Source organism: Musa acuminata, chromosome BXJ1-3 (genome assembly GCF_036884655.1).
Source record: "Musa acuminata AAA Group cultivar baxijiao chromosome BXJ1-3, Cavendish_Baxijiao_AAA, whole genome shotgun sequence".
Classification (NCBI taxonomy): domain Eukaryota; kingdom Viridiplantae; phylum Streptophyta; class Magnoliopsida; order Zingiberales; family Musaceae; genus Musa; species Musa acuminata.
In genome coordinates, this window is record NC_088329.1 from 5,894,189 (window position 1) to 5,915,273 (window position 21,085).

The 21,085-nt window shown below is 37.6% G+C and overlaps 2 protein-coding genes, 1 non-coding gene and 1 pseudogene across 5 annotated transcripts in view; 3 read left to right on the plus strand and 1 right to left on the minus strand.

Annotated features, from left to right (window-relative positions):
* The first annotated feature begins 421 nt into the window (after window positions 1-421).
* Window positions 422-2,669, plus strand: LOC103978028 (cytochrome P450 709B1-like; annotated as a pseudogene).
* Window positions 2,670-11,869: 9,200 nt separating this feature from the next.
* TRNAH-GUG (transfer RNA histidin (anticodon GUG)) lies at window positions 11,870-11,941 on the minus strand. Its single transcript has one exon. It is a non-coding gene; the product is annotated as a tRNA-His (tRNA).
* A 221-nt stretch (window positions 11,942-12,162) lies between these two features.
* LOC135636801 (probable membrane-associated kinase regulator 1) lies at window positions 12,163-13,517 on the plus strand. The gene has a single exon (XM_065148855.1). The coding sequence runs from the start codon at window positions 12,224-12,226 to the stop codon at window positions 13,349-13,351; it is 1,128 nt and encodes a 375-aa protein (XP_065004927.1). The 5' UTR covers window positions 12,163-12,223; the 3' UTR covers window positions 13,352-13,517.
* Window positions 13,518-15,948: 2,431 nt separating this feature from the next.
* Window positions 15,949-21,085, plus strand: part of LOC135618883 (alpha-N-acetylglucosaminidase-like) — a 30,825-nt gene continuing 25,688 nt past the window's right edge. The window contains exons 1-5 of one of the 3 annotated variants that reach the window (XM_065120283.1): window positions 15,949-16,339; window positions 16,431-16,504; window positions 16,628-16,839; window positions 19,150-19,271; window positions 20,512-20,597. In XM_065120283.1, coding sequence (XP_064976355.1) covers window positions 16,103-16,339; window positions 16,431-16,504; window positions 16,628-16,839; window positions 19,150-19,271; window positions 20,512-20,597 — 731 coding nt within the window. In that variant the 5' untranslated portion in view covers window positions 15,949-16,102. The remainder of the gene's footprint in view (window positions 16,340-16,430; window positions 16,505-16,627; window positions 16,840-19,149; window positions 19,272-20,511; window positions 20,598-21,085) is intronic. The other 2 variants (XM_065120276.1, XM_065120288.1) reach the window with 2 other exon arrangements.

The window sequence follows — 21,085 nt, forward strand, 5'->3', positions numbered from 1 at the left end:
TTCAGAATAAGACAACAAACCAGTCTACAATACTCCAAAGATCAATCCAGTCACTGTGTAGCTTTAGGGTGTATGCTAACACTCCATATCATTTTACGAAACTAGAGAAACAACCAAATTGGTTGGCTATCTAGGTAATTTAATTATGGGCGATTTTACCTCTGCATGATGATTATACATAACTTACATTTACATAATTAAAATAATCATGAAAATTAATTAAAATGAGGTTATTAAAATAGGGTGACGGCTTGCAGCAGAAATCTTCTTATGGCCACAAGAAACTTGACTCCGAGCAACACAGTTGTGTCCACATTTTGTTAGTGCAAATGACGGACAGAAGGATCCAAATCAACGTAACCAGTGGACGAAGCAAAGTGGGTCAATGTGTGGGAGAGATCGTTTTGTTGTAGATAAAACCGGAAGAATCGGAGGTCATTCGCAAGAGAAAGCGCACACAGCTTCGCCTTTCCGAGCTCTCCCTTCTGCAAGACCGATGAGTAATCTCGGTCTCGTACTGGGTGCTCTGTTGGTGGTTCTGATCTGGTACTTATGGAAGGGGTTGAAGTATCTGACATGGAGGCCATACGTGATCACAGAAGCTTTCAGGAAGCAAGGGGTGAGAGGCCCTGCTTACAGGTTCTGGTCGGGATCCCTTGGGGAGATCAGAAGCATAAGCAAAGCCGCCATGGAGCAGACCTTGGACGTAAAGTCACATGATATCTCCACGAGAGTTCAGCCTTTTTACCGCAAGTGGACGTCGGAATACGGTCAGACTCCATCTTCCCTTCCTCAGATCCTGCATAACTTATTTGTCAGTTCCACTGTCATGCTGAAAAGAATCAAGTCCTCCATGTGGATTTCTTATGTGGCTGCGCTGATGGTCGATCCGTTGTTCTTCAAGCAGGTGAACCATTCTTGTTTTGGTTTGGACCAGAGCCAAGGATTTGCGTCAGCCACCCGGAGCTAATTAAGCAAGTTCTTGCGAACAAGTTCGGGTTCTACCCCAAGATCGATCCGCCTCCCAACGTGACGTCCCTCCTGGGCAAGGGATTGGTCCTTGTAGAAGGCACGGAATGGGTGAGGCATCGAAGGGTCGTCGGCCCTGCTTTCCACATGGACAAGCTCAAGGTCAGCTTCCCATATCTTTTATATGACCTCAATTTGATGTCTGGTCTGGCCTAGCTGATGGTGCAATTTACTGTAATTGTATCAGAAATCAAATTGTTTGTTTCTTTTGGACCTTTATTATCGATTAACACAAAGAACTCGTTGCTTGTTGTAGATACTCACAAAGACAATGGCAGAATGCGCTAAGGCAATGTTAGAAGGTTGGGAAGCAGAGGATCAGCAGAAGGAAATAGAGGTGTCTGCACAATTTCAAGAACTGGCAGTAGATGTGATCTCTCAAGCCACTTTCGGAAGCAGCTTCACGGAAGGGAAAGAAGTCTTCCTAGCACAGCAAGAACTCCAGAAGATCGTGGTAGCCAGTCATCTTAATTTAAGTATCCCAGGAGCCGAGTAAGTCTAGTTTGCACCTGAGTCTTGCAGGGATATGTCATCAGGCGTTGCAGAATCCTTGATCTGGATTCATTTGCTTTGCAGATACATCCCTAGCAGGAGTAACCTGTACAAATGGAAGCTGGAGAAGAGAGTGAGGAGCAAACTCGTTAGTATCATTCAGGCTCGAGTGGATTCCAAGGAACGCTGTGGCTACGGAAATGATCTGCTTGGCTTGATGTTAGAAGCTTGTCACAAGCCAGAGGGGCAGATCCTGAGCAGGGACGACATTGTAGACGAGTGCAAGACGTTTTTCTTCGCAGGACAGGACACCACCGCCCAGTTCGTGACATGGACTATGTTCTTGCTGAGCACAAACCAGAACTGGCAGGAGAAGCTCCGGGAGGAGGTGCAGCGAGAGTGTGGGATGCAAACCCCAGATGCAGATATGCTCAGCAAGCTGAAACTAGTAAATTCACTGCCCGTTTTCTCCATGTAAGCTCGATAAAGCTGTGGTGTGACAGTGTGTCGATCCTGTGCAGGTCACCATGGTTCTCCTGGAAACCTTGAGGCTCTACGGCCCAGTCGACGTGCTAAGGAGAAAGGCCGGTAAAGATATGACCTTGGGGAAGATCAATATCCCCAAAGACACCGAGATAGTGATGCCGATCATGCTGACTCATAGGAACAAGGAGATATGGGGACCTGATGCTGATGAGTTCAACCCACTCAGATTCGAGCACGGGGTCACCAAAGCTGCCACACACCCCACTGCGCTGCTCGCGTTCGCGGTAGGGCCGCGGGCTTGCATCGGCCAAAACTTCGCCATGTTGGAAGCCAAGACTGTGATCGCAATGATACTGCAGAGGTTCTCATTTTCCCTTTCGTCCGAGTACAAGCACGCTCCTCGACGCTCCACCACCGTCCAACCTCAGTACGGCCTTCCTGTCGTTCTTAAGCCGCTGCGAGCCGGAACCTGAATTGGTTGATACTGTGGTTCTATCTCTATGTCATCGTGCTTATTATTACCATGTAAGCGTATGGCCAGCATGTTCATGGAACTGTATCTAAATGTCGAGGAAACCACCAGATAATTTGCACTTGGATTTCGTAGTCTGTGACTTGGATCCAACTATAAACCCATAAATAAAATTATTGGTGGTTCTTTATTGGTTGCTGATCATTGTTTCTTGTTTTTTATCGGATAAAAACTAGATGATTAACCATCATATTATCGTACGTAGTGTTCATCTAGAAAGATATTATGGTTCCTTACAAACATGCAAAAGATAGACACGTTAATGAAATGTTTAACTCGAGATCTCATTAGACATTTCAATAAATATTTCATAAATAATATTAATTTAACTAATTTAATTGATTTATAAAGATGAGACACGTTAATGTCGAAATCTCACGACTAGACATTTCAATAAATAATATCATATTGTTATTGATTTAATTGATTTTACTTAAGTGGTACGTACTCTTATATGTTCATCTAGAAAGATATTATAGTTCCTTAAGAACTCACAAAAGATGAGACATGAAGGAAGTAACTAGAGATCTCACAAGTAGATATTTTAATAAATATTTTATAAATAATATAAATTAGATATTATAAACTATGAATGATCACACGAGAAAGGGTCTGAGATGATCTGTTACGACCAAAAATCTTGATAAATGCTCACAAGACACTATTTTAAAATAAGACAACAAACCAGTCCTAGATAATACTCCAAAGATCAATCCAATCATGTACCACTCAAGTAGCTTTAGGGTGTTGGCTAACACTCCATCCCATTTTGCGAAACTTGAGAAACACCCAAAATGGCATCTAGCTAATTTATTTTTGGGAGGTTTTGCCTCTGCATGATAATTATACATAATTTATATTTATACAATTAAAATAACCATGAAAGTCAATTAAATGGGGTTACTAACCCTACTATAAGCCCTCTATATATTATGCAAAGCATGAATAAAATCAAAATATACAGATATACACAAATATTACATCGAACACCTTATGCACAATACTTATTCCTTTGATATCCTTGCTGAAGCCTTACGAACACTACATCTCCTCACAATTGCTAAATTTTTAATCTTTCACTTTAGCTACAATGTATCTCCCTAGGCTTCCAACCACTTCTCATCGTTATTATTAAGTAGTCAAACTTTGATCTATAAATGTTGTCTTCGAATTATAAACTTCAGTCAAGTGAGTTATATTTATCTTTGCTAATTCCAACGGATCTCTTAGATGAAAGAAAAATACCTTTCTTATTGTGTACTAGTCTTTTAAACGTTTCGCACCACTTGAACTATGTAAATACTTATTGAAGTTTTAATGAGCATTGTCTCATAGATTTAAAATTTTTTTAGGTCTTTTCTCTATAAAATTTGCCATCAATTTTTTTTCTACTTAATTATCACCTCCAAGTATGTTCACATCACTTTCGCTTTTAATTAATATTTTATGGAGAAATAAAGCGAACAATCTACTTTTGATAGAATCAATCAGTGTTGGTGAGGATTTGATAATTATTGTCTTTCACTAAGTCTCTTCGAATGGTCTTTGAACATGTGTATAGCTCCTCTACTAGATAAATAAAATAACTAGAGTACTCGATTTCACTTATTCTCTTAGGAGTTGAGAAAGAAAAAGTTACTTAACTTTGCCTATCTCCTCAAGGGTTATATTTTAAGCATCAAGTTGGTTATAAGCCTTCATCTGTTTTTTTATGTTTATAAAGCATCCAAAGTGCTTGCACTCCTTACATTAAGTTAGTTATTATAATTCACATACTCATTATTATTTGACTTCTAGAATGTAAGAAGTTTTGATTAAAAAGAGTAAAATTTTATCATAATTTGGAGCAAGTCATTGATAGATTTAGTCTTCTTTATAATTTCTACTATCTACTCCTCTAAGTAGAAATACAATACTATAAACTACCTACATTATTTTTGATCGAGCACTCTTGCATCAACTTGTAATCCCCACTTTTGGCTATCTTGATGAGAAGTTCATCGACATCGGTCTTATAAATTTTTCTAGCCTATACTCTTCTGCCTTGTCTCAATACTTATAATTTGCCTCTATATTCTCCACATACTCAGCCCCTTTCACGAGCATGCACTCTCCCTCCATGAGAGTAATGGATCGATGATTCCACGAAAATCTCGCTCTCGTGATACTATGGTACTGCTATGCCCATGACCCTACTATCCAGCATCTTGCATCTGCATCTCTTTCTTTGTCATCAGTATGTATGCCTCTGCAGTACTGTGGCACTCCTCTAAGTCTACCTCTATTATAATTGTCTCATGGTTTTGAGTAGTTAAGTCACTTAGACTCTTCGTCACTTCCTCACTCCTTTCGACTAGTTGCTTTAACATCTTTATATTTTATAGGCAGTTCCCCTTGGTCAATGAAAAGATAAACTATAATTTTCATGCATAGCCTTTGCCATTATGTTGTAGGGTTCATGTGGATTCTATTCTCCTTTGTATCATTGGTAATAATATTCACTCACTTGTCCTTATCTTTCGATTTGTTGGGCTCCCCTAAGTGAATATGAGCACTTGAGTAGTTCAACTCTATGATCACTACGATCATACCTCTGTATAATTAACTCTCCCTATGGGACTTGGTAATTCTTGTACTAGTTATAGGTGCCCTGCAAGTCAATCACGTGAGTGATGATATGTTTGACATGCGACACAATCTTTTTCGTTAATATTATTATTATTACTTTTTCTCGTTTTATATTTGGTAATGAATATATATTGTGATGTCCTTGGATCTGTGCAATGGGAATTGGATCATGATGAGATCATGAAAATGAGACCAATTTACCTTTAAATATAAGATCCTAAATATTCCTAATCATAGATTACTCGAAAAGGTCATCGAAATAATCAAATAGACTAGTATACTATATACTCATCCATATCTCATAACTGTTTATGTTGAGATATTAGGGATATAGTATAAGTGATTGGAGAATAAGTTCATTAAATGATCTGCTTATGGAATGATGATTGGTTACTTCTTTCAATGGGCGAAGATCAACTACCCTTACAACTTTTTCTCCTTTTCACAAGCCCAGGAGAGAACATTTACACATCTCTTTTAGACCTTACTCCTCCCTTAGAAAACTTCCAACCCTAGAAGGAAGAGACTATATAACTTAGAGTTTTTAACTTTTTTCTCAAGTATTCTTTCCCCTTTTTCAACTCTATTTCTTGCTTTCCCGAGCAGAAACTAGTGGAGTATTTATATATTTCAAATGACTTTAAAAAGTGGAGCAAAAAATCAAATCTATGGGATTTCGAGGTATTGGCAGTACCATCGCCTATTAGTTTGACACTAGGCGGTACCACCACCTAGTCTAGTGGTACCATCGCTTGACACACTAACACTGGGTAGTACAACCGCCCAATCTAATAGTATCACTGCCTAATAGCCTCGGAGATTGGGCTTTTGACTTTTTTAGCTCATAGGTGGTTCTACCGCCAATTTGGCGATGCCACTAATTGACCCAACTTTTGGATCATTGAATGAGCCTTCCTCTTGGTCCAAAATAGTCTCATTTCAAGCCCAATGGGCCCCTAATTGAGTTAGTCTGATTACATAAAAAACTAACTCAATTAGCCCTAAACTAACTCGATCTATATTCACACGGTTATAAGAATGAATCCTATGTTGTTTGGCATGTCATTGGTTTATCCAGTGCTTTGTCCGATCCTTCGACGCATCATCCTCTCTTTCGACGTATTGCCTAATCAACATATTGACTCATGTAATTTCCTATCTCCTTGGCGCAATATCCGATCCTTTGACCCGGTGCCTGAACTCATGGCACGAAGTCCTTTCGATATGTCGATCATTCCTTCAACCTAATGTCCAATCTTCTAACATATTCTATTCTAGCCCAATGTCTGATTCTTCCTACGTTAATCGAATTGTCTTTCCTTGATCTAAGTTAGTCATGTGTCACTCAAATGCATATTGGATCATAATTTCGTCAATTGATTTCATCATCAAAATCTGTGATTCAACACGACGAGTAGAGTTTCGGATATAAGATATCCGCCAAAACACCTATCTTATTAGATATCCATTAAGCCCCCTGAATTATTAGATCTCATAGATAAGATCCAATAAGAGCTAATAAGAGATTATTTAGTAGAGACCTACTAATCTAAGAGGCTTGGGTAATTAGATGGAGATCCAATATCTAATATCCAATATGGTAAAATTCATTAGGATTAAGTTGACATGAGACTTATATAAATAAGAGGGAACCAAAGGGCCATAAGCAATGTTCTTTTTAGTTGGCACCTCCTATTCTTCTCTCTCCCTCTCCTTCTCAACCCACAGCCCCTATTTGGGGCATGTGGATAGCAAGAAGGGGCATCCCCTTCTTGATTGCATGGTGCATGCTACGATAAGGATTATGTAGCGATTTGAGGAGCGTCTTCGCAGCCCCTACCATATGGATCATCACTAGAGATGAGGACAATTAACCTCCTTCATTCTTTTCTATAGATTTGAAAAAATTCAAAGATATACGATCTCCCTAGGTAACACAATCTCCATAGTCTTCTTATTCTAAAGAGAAATTTTTCATGCTCTATAATGTCAAACTTTGGTCGCCTTTGGATAGCCATGAATAGTCCATCATTCGTATATAAGCCCCTATATGAGTACTGAATTCTTCAAGTTAGTAATTTCTTTTATTTTTATGGGTTTTGCACAACTCTTTCGATTACCGAACAAGTCATCCCTCTTTACATAGTCTCATCCTTTGTTAAGAGTCTTTGCTTACCTTGAGCACCATCAAGTTTGGTTACTAATGTCAAGCCATAGCTCAAACTCTACCATCTCAATCTTTGTGAGCTATGCATTATTTCTAGTTTGTTTATCCTCGTGGTGCCTCTCACGCAAAAGGTTAGTCATGTTGAATCTTAGATTTTGATGATGAAATCAATTTATAAGTTTATGGACTAATAAGTGTTTAAGATAAGTGACATAAGAGAAACTTTGATCATGGACTTAAACCATCGAAAGACAAATCGTTGAAGCAAGAGAATAAGACATTGGGCCAAAGAGCATCATATCAGAGATTGGATATCGAGCTAGAGGATTAGTCGGCGTGTTGGAGGATAGGTTTCGTGCCATAAGTTCGGGCATCAAGTCGGAAGGATAGGGTATTGCGCTAAGAAGATTGGATGCTGTGGGAGGTCAATACACCGATGGATCAGACAATACGACGAAAGAAAGGATGATGCGCCGAAGGCTCGAACGAAGTGTCGGATGAACAGATGACATGTCGGACGATGTGCTGAAGGCCTCATGATTGTAATTAGAGTTTTTAAGTCTTAATCGAAGTTATTTAGAGTCTAATTGAGTTAGTTTTCGGGTGTAACCATGCTAACTTGATTATGAGCCTTTGGGCCAAAACAAGGGCTGAATTAAGTCTATTTGAAGGTCAATTCAGTGACTTGGGGTTGGGCTGGGCGGTGGCACCACCAGGCTCAAGCGATGATATTACTTGAGAGTCGGAAAGCATTGTCTATGCTTTTCTAGGAACCCCGGTGGCAGTAATGCCTACTGCTAGTAATGATACCACCGAACGATAGTAGTACCACTAAAGCCCAAATTCTTGGGCTTTGTTCAATGGTAATAATACCATGCAACGTTGATAGTAGTACCGTCACTACCTCAAAAAATTGAGGATTTAAATTTTTGGCTATATTTTTGAAGTCATTTGGGGTCTATAAATATCCCATTGCTTGCTTGATGGAACAAGAATTTTTTAGCATAAAAGTATAGTAAACTCTCTTAAAAAATGTCGAGTCATTTCCTCCTTGATTTTAGAGATTATATTAAGGTGGTATGAGATTTTTTATAAAAGAGATGTATAAAAGTTCTCTCTTAAGCCGTGAAAAAGAGAAAATATTGTAATAAGGTAGTTGATCTTCATTTATTAAAAAAAAGATCGGTAGTAAAAGCCGATGACCTTAAGGGAAGAAGAATCGAGAATAGACGTAGGTTCAGACGACCGAACCACTATAAATCTGGTTTGTATTTTTCTTTATACTTTTCCTTGCTATTACTAACTGATTTAGTTGCTCACCACCCTTACTTACATTTTAAGTTAAATACATTTTTGATATGGGTTTTATCAATCAAAAATTTTAAATCAAAACTTTATTTCGAAAGCACTAATCCTCAACGTAACTCCGTTAGGTCACTCACGTTTACATACCAAGTATTTTTAAATATATTTGTCCCACTTTAATACCATATCATAGACTTAACTGGTTTTACTTAAGTTGTGTAATACTCTTGCGTGTTCATCCGTAAATGATCAACTTCTCTGAAATCTCTTATGGTCCCTTAAGGACCTACAAAATAGAAGATGGGTCAGAGGAAGTGTTTAACTCAGGATCTCACAATTGACATTTTAACAAACACTTGATTAACAATACATATGATAAACATAGATTTTGTAAGCTCCGAATGATTGCACGACAAAATGTCAAAAGTACTTCGCCACGACAAAAAGTCTCCACAAATGCTCATAAAATACTATTATAGAACAAGACAACGAACTAGAGACAATACCCCAAAGACCCATCTAGTTATATGTCACTCGGGTAGTTTTAGGGTGTTATACTAACAAACACTTTACGCCACGGAGCTAAAACCTTTCAAAATAACTATCTAAATAATTTATTTTTAAATAATTTTATTTCTACACAATACATAACTATTATTTATAAGAATACAATAATCATAAAAATGAATCAAAATAGGATTATTAAACACAAAGTCATCTATATATTGTTCAAAATATGAATATATATAAATATTACGTCAAATACCCTATGGTAATAATAATCTATCCTTCGTTAGCTAAACTATGGAATCGTGGGGTCCGTTATAAAATAAAAATCAAACGCACTGACCATAGAAATATTCGGAAGATGTAATGAGATAGCAAAATGCAACATCTAAAATGATGCTAAAACATACATCATTCCTTTCCTAATAACTTAGGTTTTTAATAATTGTGGTTACTCAATCATATGGACATAATTATTCTACAATGGAACTGAAAGTAAAATTTATTTGTCATCAGTATTATATCGACTGGACTAGTGATGGATCAACTCCACAAGTAAAAAAAAAACAACCCTTCATAATCTCCGTTAAATTCTTCCTCACTTCATGTAATCTTGAATTGTCTCCTTTCACCTAAACCATCTAACATGAAACTTCAATTTTATTTAGTGTTGTGATAACATAAAAGATATGAGATATTTTCTTTAAAAAATTTAAACCATCTTTCATTTTTGTTCTAACTTCAAGGCATCCTTATCCTCAGACTTTTATTTAAATGAATTGATGATATATATTATTTAAAAAATCTTCAATTTTGATAATTAATTATTATAAAAAATTAAAAATAATACTAATCATCTTATAAATATATTTTAGTAATTATATAAAATTTTTAGTTAGTTTAGTAAAATTTAATCAAGTTATACTCGAAATTGAATTTACACTTGATTATAGTACCAATTCAAAAAATATTTATTTTTAATAATTAATTATTATAATTTTTTAAAAATAAAAATAGTATTAATCATCCTAAAATCATATCATAGTGATTTCATGAAAGTATGGATCGATTTAGTAGAAATCGACCAAGTTACACTCAAAATTGAAGTAAGTTATACATAACCACAAAACATATTCAAAGAAATATTAATTTTAATAATTAATTATCATAAAATCCTTTAAGAATGATACTAACCATCTTAGAATCATGGCAAATAGTTTACCAGAAGTTTAGTTAATTTGATGAAAGTTGACCAAGTTACAATTAAAACTAAACTTAGTTACTCTTGATCATAGAACATATTTTTTTTAAAAAATATTTTCATAAATAATTATAATATTTTTTTAAAAAAATAAAAAAATTTATATTAGTCATCTTAGAACCATGCCTTAGTAGATCTATGAAAGTTTGAGTTGGTATAGTAGAAGTTGATAAAGTTGATTCAAAAAATCTTAAATCTTGATAATTAATTATCATAAAATTTTAAAATAAAAAATAATATTAATAATCTAAGGATCATGTTATAATTATTGTGTAAAATGTTTGAGCTGGTTTAGTAGAAGTTGACCCAGTTACACTCAAATTTGAACTAATTTATATTTGTTACACTCAATCACATAATTTATCAAAAAAATCTCTAATTTTAATTTGGTATGGTTCATAGATCTTTTATTATTATAAAAAAAGCTCGGTGGTAAAAAACAAATGGGGGATGCTAATCCAATAAAAAGCCAATAATTATTATTTTTTGATAAAATGTCTAAATATCTTTAGTATATTTCTTGTTTGTGGTGAAAGAATGGTCCATGTTGAACCTTTGATCTAAGCCCATCTAACATGAAATTTCTGAACAAAAAAAAAAAGGTTGGTTCGATTTATCACTTAGTAAAAAGAATGGTTCGTTCAATTTATCATTTAGTGTTGTGATACTATAAGACAAAAGATCTTTAGTCTATTTCTGGTTTGTGGTGAAAGCTAGTTTTTGGCACAACATAGATGTTTTCCTTTTTTTTAATTTCATTTTGAATTTTCTTCGTGTTAATTTTGTACCTTAGAAAAAACTCAATAAATTATGATTCAAGTTCCGCTACAGTGGCAAAAGGAAAAGAGATGAAAAGGACAACAAGAGAGACCGAGCCAATTAGAGTGTGCTTCTTTAGTTTGAGACCTCAGGATGATGAACTTAGTTTGGTGAGCAAGCCTGTTCCTTTGCATTGTTTCTTTCATCAAGGGAGAGATGAGACTAACCAAATATACAAGAAAATGAAAACTGAATCAACTTGTGTGGATTATGAAAAATAATTTTATTAATCATGTAACAAAATCGAAACAAAAAAAAAAAGCGAGCATTGAATGAATCCTGTGATTTAAGCATAGAAGATTTGTGTGATTTGAGTGTAAAGATAAAAAGAAGTCATGTGAGATTTTTGCATCGTGTAAACAAAAAATATATTTTAATTTAAGTATCAATAAAAAAATTGTGGAAATTGTAGCGGTGTGGAGCGTGCACTATCCTGTGGAAATTGTAATTAAAGTATCGACGAAAATGGAAACAATGCTAAAATAAACTTGCAAGTCATTGCAATTTAAATGTTAAGATAAAAATAGAAAATATAAACAAAAAATCATGCGTGAATTTATATTGTGTAAAGGAAAATAGATCTTAATTTTAAGTATCCGTAAAACACAAATTATAAATAAAATTAAAAATACATAAAATAACATGTGGCTGCTGGGATTCGAGCCCAGGTCTCCACGGCCACAACGTGGAATTCTAACCACTAAACTACAGCCACTATTTGTGTTCATTTGAGGCTAATAATTTATTATTATAATTCTTAGGAAACGAGGTGCTTACGTGTCATGAACTCCTGTGAGCGTCCTTTCACAATGGGAAGGGGCTTTCCATTCGGCCTTACGAGCATCCTTGTCACGTGGCCCACCTTTGTTTCCTCGCTAAAGCGTGACGTGGCAATCTCCCTCTGCCCGAGCGAATACTTCAATCTCGTTGCGCCCTTCTTTCCTTCGGTTGAAATCCATCGGCATAACTGTTGAGCCGAGGAGGCATTGACGCAAGGATGCGTTCGCGGATGGAGAGGACAAGAGACGGGGATGGGCCGTGGGGGAGCGGCGGCAGTGCCGCGCCTGCGCTCTCCTCCTTCCCGTCCCCATCCCCGTCCTCGTCTTCTTCTTCCGACTTCGAGTTCACCGTCTCCCTATCCCCTTCCTCCAGGCGATCCTGCGCCCAGCTGTGCCCCGCCGACGAGCTCTTCTACAAGGGCCAGCTCCTCCCCCTCCACCTCTCCCCCCGGATCTCCATGGTCCGCACCCTCCTCGCCTCCGCCTCCGCCTCCGCTTCCTCCTCCTCCACCGACACCACAGCCACCGCCTCCCGCGACTCCAACGGCAGTTCCTCCTCTTCCTCCTTCTCTGCCGCCGACCTCATCCTCCCGGAATTCGACTCTTCCCGCCCCAGCTCCATCACGGAGGATGAGATCCGCCGGTTCTCCACCGCCAAACGCCCTGGGGGCTCCAAATACCTCTCCTCCTTGGCCACCCGCTTCTCCGTCTTCCTCCACCGCGGTAGCAAGAAACTAGACCCATCCTCCGTTCCCAACAGTAACGTTCCCGCCCCTCCTCTGCCTCCTCCTCCTCTTCCCACCAAACGAGCAAACTCATTGTCATCGTCGTCGGCAAAGGAGGTGATCAGGAAGTACGTTAAGAAGGTAAAGCCGATCTACGAGAAACTCACGGCGTTACAGCACAGAAACAACCAGCAGCCCCTGCAGCAGCAACGGAAGAAGACGTTCTCGTTCTCGATCAGGAAGGATAGAGTACTCGCCGGATCAGGCAAAAAGAATGTATTGGGGTACGACCGCAACCATGCCAGCAGAAAGGGCATGAACTGCTCCAGCTCTTCGTCCTTCTCCGGGAACCTGCTTGCACACCCCACCAGGAAGAAGCCGTGGGCTGCGAGCTGTCCATCCTCCATGAGGTCGTCACCCAGCCACTCGGGCTTGCTCTACATTGGTGGGAGCGGGTTTCATGAGCCTCCCCCTGCCCTTTCGTTGTCGGCTTCGTCAATGGAGGAGCTGCAAAGCGCCATACAAGGCGCCATTGCCCACTGCAAGAGTTCAATGATCCAAGCAAATGAGAAGAAGGCACCATTTCTGTCAAGCAACGAGGAGGAGTTCGCTGGATCTTGAGAAGAAAATGCATCCCTTGCTAGCTGACTAACGTTGTCGTACTTGCATGGCGAAGCCTTCCTCTTTATGTTTCTCGTTCAGAAAGATTAATCAGATGTGATTGCAGTAAGCTTGTCAAATGATGAGATCCACAACATCAAGTGTGCTTTTGCTCTTCGTTTTCTCCTGTTAAATGTTTCTCTCTGGTTCACAGAGATCTTTTCGCCTACTTAAAATCCAACCAAAGTAATCTCAAATCTGCATTGTCGACAACAGATTCCAACTTTGTCCAAAGTCCAGCTTCCCTCTGGCTAGGTAGATCCATCCATATTGATCTCAAAAGCCTGCAACTTCCCACTTAAGAATCGAACTTTAAGAGCTACAGTAATTATAAATGTGAGAACGGTAAACATGCCACTGAACCAAGAACAAAATCGGAGTAATACCGGATTAAAGGCAATGGCCGGCTTCAACAGTAGATGAATCTCTCAGCAAACTTCTGTACTAGGTCAAACCTTTGCCTTTTTCGTGCGTCACCTTTTCTCATTGCAGCTCTTGGAATCAGTTCCCTGTTCACTTCATCCAGAGCTGTCTTCGCTGCCATGCACCTGAACCCATGTGTGGTGGATTAATGCCAACTCCATGTGTATTCTGAGAAGTTTCATCCATTCGTGTGTGTGTCACTCTCTCTCTCTCTCTCTCTCTCTCTCTCTCTAAAGAAGGAAACAATATCAAAGCTCACGATCTGCTATTGAGAGAAACTGAAAGATCATCCTTGCTGTTCAAAATACCAAAGAGGGCACCTCATCAGATCAATTATCTATGATGTCGACCTCCTTCCACTTCCGAGCAAACTACAAAGGCAACCGTGCTGCTTAATGATGGTAACTTTACACCTGGAATCTGATCCGCGAACTCTGACATAGAGAATACTGATCCAAGAGCCAACCCTTTCGGAGAAAGGAAAGATCAAGCAAATCATCAGCGCCATTTAGTTCTATCATTGTCATAGCGTTTATCATTGGATTATGCGTGCTGCTGCACTAGAGTACACTCATTGAACGTGTCCAGCTCCACACCAGGATAAGTTAACCCTGGAATCTCATCAGCAAGCTCTGAAATATAGGGATCCTGACCCAAGAAAAAGATGCTGAACATGGCGTCAGAACCAGTAAAGAAGGGAGCCGAGAGCGAACTCGACCTACTGAGATCCCATCATTTCGCAGCTACCGACACCTGCAGGGGTAAAAGAAATGGGAACGGGGTGGTGGGGAGCCGTGTTTCCGTGTTTTCTTTGTCGTCGAGCAGCCAGACCGATGCGCATGGCGCTTGCGCAGGGCGGGTCCGCCGACAGCTGATGCGATCCCATGAGGAGTTCTCTTCTCGCCCACCGGAATCACAGGTGGAAGCGGGAGCAGATGGAGCGAAGACAGAACGTACAGTGTTTGCTTGCATCTACGGAGATATTTAACTGGTGCGTCATGAGCCATGCACATGCAGCAGTAGAGAGAAGAAGTCACGTGGAAGGTTGGCATGTGCCTCTGCAGATGCTCGTTGATGGATCGAAGGGCCGACATGTGCAGTAGGTTGCTTATAACTTGTGCCTTTACAAGACGATGCCATAGTTAAACTATGATAGATGATGAGTATAATTACAATTTAGATGCCACAATTTTGGTATCATATGATCAAGATGTAACAGTGTGACTAATATAATAAATAATATGATTAGATTCATAATAAGAAGAATTTTGCAATTTCTGATTTATCTAGTGAATTTACAATGAATAAAATGCACAGTGAATTATTTTTAAAATAAGAAGTTTTCATATATTTGTCTGTGCACAAAAAATAAAGATTCTTATTTTTTTCTTCCTAATATGAAATCTTCGAGAGTTTTGGATCACATAATACAAAACTTAATCCCATCTCGAATTAGTTTCCTAATTAACATAAAATGCAAATAAAAAAAAGTTAATCCCAACATAATCAAACAGCTCCAAATTATTTGATCATATTATTTTGGGACTATATTTCACCACGATTGATAAAAATAGGAGACGACTAGTCACGATATAGTCAATTATTAATCAAATTATTCAATTTTTTTTTTTTTTTTGAGTTTTGACGTTTGAGGCGTTGCTCTGAGTATATTTCACATTGATTTTAGATTTTTTTAGATTATCGAAGGTTTTCTAGGATGGATAGATAAAAACATCTACCAGTCATGGTTATCATTAAATTAAAAATAATAATAATTACGTAAATTTATTTTTGTTGCTTACATTAATTATTTGACATTTCATAGTTTCAAATATTTTAAAGGGATTTTATTATCAGCTTGAGTTTTGACATCATTATGGCAATGATTGACTAAAAAAATGTCGTAGATATAAATGATATATCTACGACATTTTTTGAGCTTTATATATATATATATATATATATATATATATATACACTAAATTAAATGATATATAACATTCGTGTGAGGAGAGACAATAACAGAGAGGGAAGATACATGCAAGAATCCAAAACAAGTGGCAAGCAATGGGGGCATCCTATTAAGCATCTGCTTACCTGTTTCATTCGGCGACGGGGCCCTACCATGAGGTGGATATTTCAATCGAAAATGATTGCGACGGACGGAGGAAGAAATCACAACCAAACATTGCCCCAACTTTGCTTCCCACGACGATTTCTCGCTTCGATCGCGAGTATTCGTCCGATTGCCGTTGTCGAGGGAGGAAGCGGCAGCCCCGGGTGCCGAGCATGATGAGAGCTCCCGATCGTCTCCGGCTTCTTGCCCCCCTCCTGCTGCTGTTGCTTCTTCCTTCGTCGTCGCTGTCTTCGTCGCCTCCTGATGTGCGGGAAAGCGTCGGGGAGTTGCTGCGAAGGTTGGAGAACAAGCGGCCTTCTTCTTCCGTCCAGGTGGCAGCCGCCCATGCCCTCCTCCTGCGGTTGCTCCCCACCCATCACTCCAGCTTCCGCTTTGAGATCATCCCCAAGGTTGGAACTCTGGTTAGACATGATGTAACTCATAATGTTCTCGTTTGTTGCTATTTTACCATTGTTTACTACTGTTTTTATTTCTTGTCAGGGAATTTGCAAGCAAAACGGTTGCTTCCATATCAGTAATGTCAATAGCTCGAACAGTGATGGAGCAGAGATATTGTATGAAACCTAATCAGTTAATTAAGCTCAATAACTACTGCGTTCTTGTTCCAAATTGAATCAGGGTAGGTGTTCAGCAACTTGTGATCATGAATTATGTAAACGTTTGTCTTTGCCAAATAGGATTCGAGGTACCACAGCAGTAGAGATCTCCTCCGGTCTTCACTGGTATCTCAAGTACTGGTGTGGTGCCCATATTTCATGGGACAAAACAGGTGGTGTTCAATTAGCTTCAGTTCCTCCACCTGGGTCGTTGGCTCGTGTAGATGGTGAAGGGGTGAAGGTTGAACGCCCCGTTCCTTGGAGTTACTACCAAAATGTTGTTACTTCCAGTTGTACGTGCTCCATCAAATTTGCTTTTTTCTTCTCAGTACTTAATATGCAAAAGACATAAGAAATATCTCAACTCCGGCTTTTATTTTGAAGTTGTTTTTCTAGGCTGGCATGTTGTACTACTTTGATGATAGAGGGAGGAACATAATTCTGTAGACAATTCATATTTGTTGCTTCACTGAAAATTTTGTATTTAGACCTTTATAAATTTCAATTGCTGAATCTAGGCCTTCCCTTTTATATTTAGTTTATCTTTTTATTAGAATGATATGATTATTATATGAACAACACTTGATGTCAGCATTAGCTTAAAGAAAATAATGAACTGAAATATGGCTAATTACTTTTGCAGTATCTTTCCATCATTAATGATCCAAAATGCATGCGCCTAAGTTAATGATAGTGCATCCATCGGGTTTTTATAGATTAACTTAAATCTTCTTTGGGTACCATAATAATCTTCCTCTCTTAATGACTTGAAGGTCTCATCAAGACCCAACATTGTCTAGAATCAAATCCTAACACAATGCATATGAGGGCAAGGCTATGGTGACTCCACGAATGATGTCTTTAGTACCATCCACTGATAGTCCTTTTTTACCTAGCTTCCTCATCAGTTCAAATATCATTTATCATGACCTGATCCGATGAGATAACTTATGCACTTACTTTTTGGTCAACACTAATGCACAATGTGATTAAATTTGGTCATCCTCTTCATATGATTAATTTTGGTCATCCTCTTCATGAGTTTCACATGCTTTTGAGGAGCTTGGTTGTCAATGTCACCTGTATTGAGATATTGTATTTTGTCTTTGAAACTACAAATTTTATCATTTTCATCACCACTTTGTCATATATTTGGTTGGTGAGAGTTTGCTAAATGGTGGTGGAAGTTCATTAACCACAAGGAGCTAATATGGATTGATCTTACTTGGGCCAAGTACTTTCTCATAGTATCCTTGATGGGATAACTTTGTCAGTGAATCGGTCTTCTCTCTTATCTGGAAGAAAATGATCTTATTTGGATTATTTATATTTGTGACTTCCTTTGTCATGGGAAATGACAAGCTTGATGGACTCTAGATCATGTTTTAAATATCAGTTTTGACATGTTGTCGAATGGATAAGGTAATGGCGTACCAAGTGGTATACTGCCCCTATATCACCCTATGTCATTTTAAAAACAATAAAATGAATATTACCAATCCAATTAGTATTTGAAAGTTGAAACCATACTCAAGATAGATATTTGGATGGGGCTTAACAATAAACTGAATTCCCTTTGCTATCTTCAAGGATATATGATGTTTTTGTTACAATTCTTGCTTGACTCCAAGATAAAACTGGCATATCTAAGATGTCACTTTTGGTGTGCATCAAAGCCATAATAGTTTCTCAAATTGGTTGCCCTTTTTGACTGAGTAAAAGATTTTCACATTAGACAGGAAGTGAAATGGGGATGGGATTGTTTGGGATTAATAGTTTTCTTCTATAGAGCATTAAATTTTAGTGGAATCTTATTGACTCATTCTAGTTCTCTGTGGAAATGACTCTTCTTAAATCAAGACAAATTTATGTGGTCAGCTCTAAGAGAGGGTACCTGTCCATCCTGTAATTAAGGAAAAAAAGGAGGAATGATACCCTTTTGGTATTGCAGCAATCTTCTGTAAACAATGGATTGTATCCTGCTCATTTGCCCTTTTGCAAAGCCAATGTGGAAGAGGGACTTCTTTATTCTCACTCGACTAGAGCTACCTTAATTTGGGAGTTGGGACTGATGGAGGAAAAGAAGGATAAATGATGGAAGATTCTACTGGATTGGGTTATTTGTTTCAATCTCATGGGAAAACAAAAAGAAAAAGAAACAGAGTAAATTATGATATATAGGTCTAAGTTGCATTAAAGGTCTCCATCAGATGTTGTTTTATCTCTGAGAATTGATAATGTTTTTATGAGGGAACTAGACAATTTTGATGAGTCTGTATCTGTACTGTCTCGGTGTATCCAAATTTAAATCATCGGTCTATCCTTATGTCTGTTCACTATGTAACCCTCTCCCTCAGTGAAATAAAATTTATATCTAGGACAGGTAAGTGTTGAAGTCCTTGTCGCTAGTTTTTGAAGCCTGCTTTTGAATGTGTAACTGTTGCCTACTTGTTGTGATATTTTTCTTCTTTTAAATATGCTGCTTGGTTTCTTAAACATCAGTATCAAATGAAATGTTTTTAGTCTTTTTCCTACGGAATGCCATATATTTAACGATCGTCTAAAGCCCTGAAATTTTTATCTTCCTTTGGTGCTCTCCAAAGACTCCTATGTTTGGTGGGACTGGAGACGATGGGAAAAAGAGATTGACTGGATGGCACTCCAAGGAATCAACTTACCTTTGGCATTTACAGGGCAAGAAGCCATCTGGAAGAAGGTTTTTAAGGTGATGTTAGTAATCATATTATGTTTGTTTCATGACCATTTTTTTCCTAGTTTGTTTTCTTTTAATTGAAACTTATTTCATTGAATACGAGCTCTAGATTTTAGTTGGGAAAATCATTGCCTTCAACAAGTTTTAGGAACTTATCATTGTGAATTGAGTTTCTTTAAGTAATTAAATAACTACAAAAGGTTCTGCTTTACCTCTATGATAAATCCACAGATAATTGGATATACATAATATATCCATTACATTGCTTCCTTATGTCAACTTGTCAAGTGGTAGAGTGCACTTCCATGTCATGATGAATAGATTTAAGATAGATTTTATGATAACTTGCTTACATTTCTTTGTAATAATGAGACCTTATTAATCCTTATCTCATCAGTGGCATAGTGCATAACTGCATATACTGTGTCATCATGAACATAGCTAGATTGATATTGTAACAAATAATTTTATTACTTAGCTTTAAATTAAATTAAGTTGCTATTCATGGACAAACTGTAATTAAAGGCTTTGGCAAATCAAGCATATGAAAGATTCGGTGGCAATGTGGTAATCCAATTGAGTGCAAAATATTCTGCTTGGTTGTGGTGCTAATGGAGTTCTCAGAATATTGTGAATTGATTCTTTGATTTTCTTAGTTATAGTTTATATTTCTATTTTCTAGAACATCTGGTTGATTATAATTCTGATTTCTGAACAGAAATAAAAAGTATAAAAGAAAATAAGTAAAATAAATGGAATGATGGTTGACAGAAGAAGGCTGCAATCTACCCATCAGAGAATTTTCTTATACTTTATCTCTCTCATGCTATTAATAACAAAATAAAAAGTGATAATTAAGATAGCAATAAACAGAAAATGGAATGACCAAGAAAGGAAGAAGAGAAGAAGAGGGCTGTTTTTTCAGAAAAGATAATCTCATGCCCATCTTCCCCTATTGTTTAGTAGGTGTATATGTTTTGCTAACATACATGCCCTATTGCACACACATTTGGTTGTATTTTTTTCTTGGGTGGGGGGGGGGGGGGGGCGGTGGGGTTGCGAAAAAAGGGGGACAATTGTGGTGTGGGTTGGGTACACCGTTTATGAGGTTCCTTGGAATTCAAGCAATGCATTGAAAATTCAAAGTTATCAGGCTGTGTATCTTTCCAGAAACACTGGCATATCTTATTTGAATTTTAACAGTTTTCTCTCTTTCTTTGTTTCTGAATGATTTTCTTCTTTTTTGTCTCAGGGTTTTAATGTTAGTAGTGATGATTTGAATGATTTTTTTGGTGGACCAGCCTTTCTTGCTTGGGCTCGAATGGGAAACTTACATGGGTATGTCATGTGCAAATTAATTTTGCAGGAAATCTGAATACTTTTTAGACATCTATATTTAGTATATTCTTGGACTTGGAAGCACATGCAAGCAGAAAAATGTTGACCAAATAAATCAATATACTGCATGATATAATAAAGCATAAGGACACATAGATTAAATAAACATATTTTCTATTATTTACTTCCCTATATTATTGACATGTTATGATAAAATGATCATTCACTTTTATGTCTAAAATGTTGGTGAATCTTTTATGCAATAGGAATAGATAAAGACTATGAATTTTGTGATTATAATATGTTAATAATTATGTTTTCTATTCGCTTGTGATGGATCTTGGCCTATTCACATAGGAAAATGTTGGCAAATGAAGCCAATTTGATTCCACTATCTTTTTTTGCTTTTTTTATGGCACTCAGGTGTATTAATTGATTGTTTTCAATTCATATTGTTGCCAATATAATGTCCCGACAATTCAAACTTG

Coding starts and splice junctions, on each gene's coding strand:
- LOC135636801 (XM_065148855.1), top strand. CDS start 12,224: ATGCGTTCGCGGATGGAGAGGACAAGAGACGGGGATGGGCCGTGGGGG.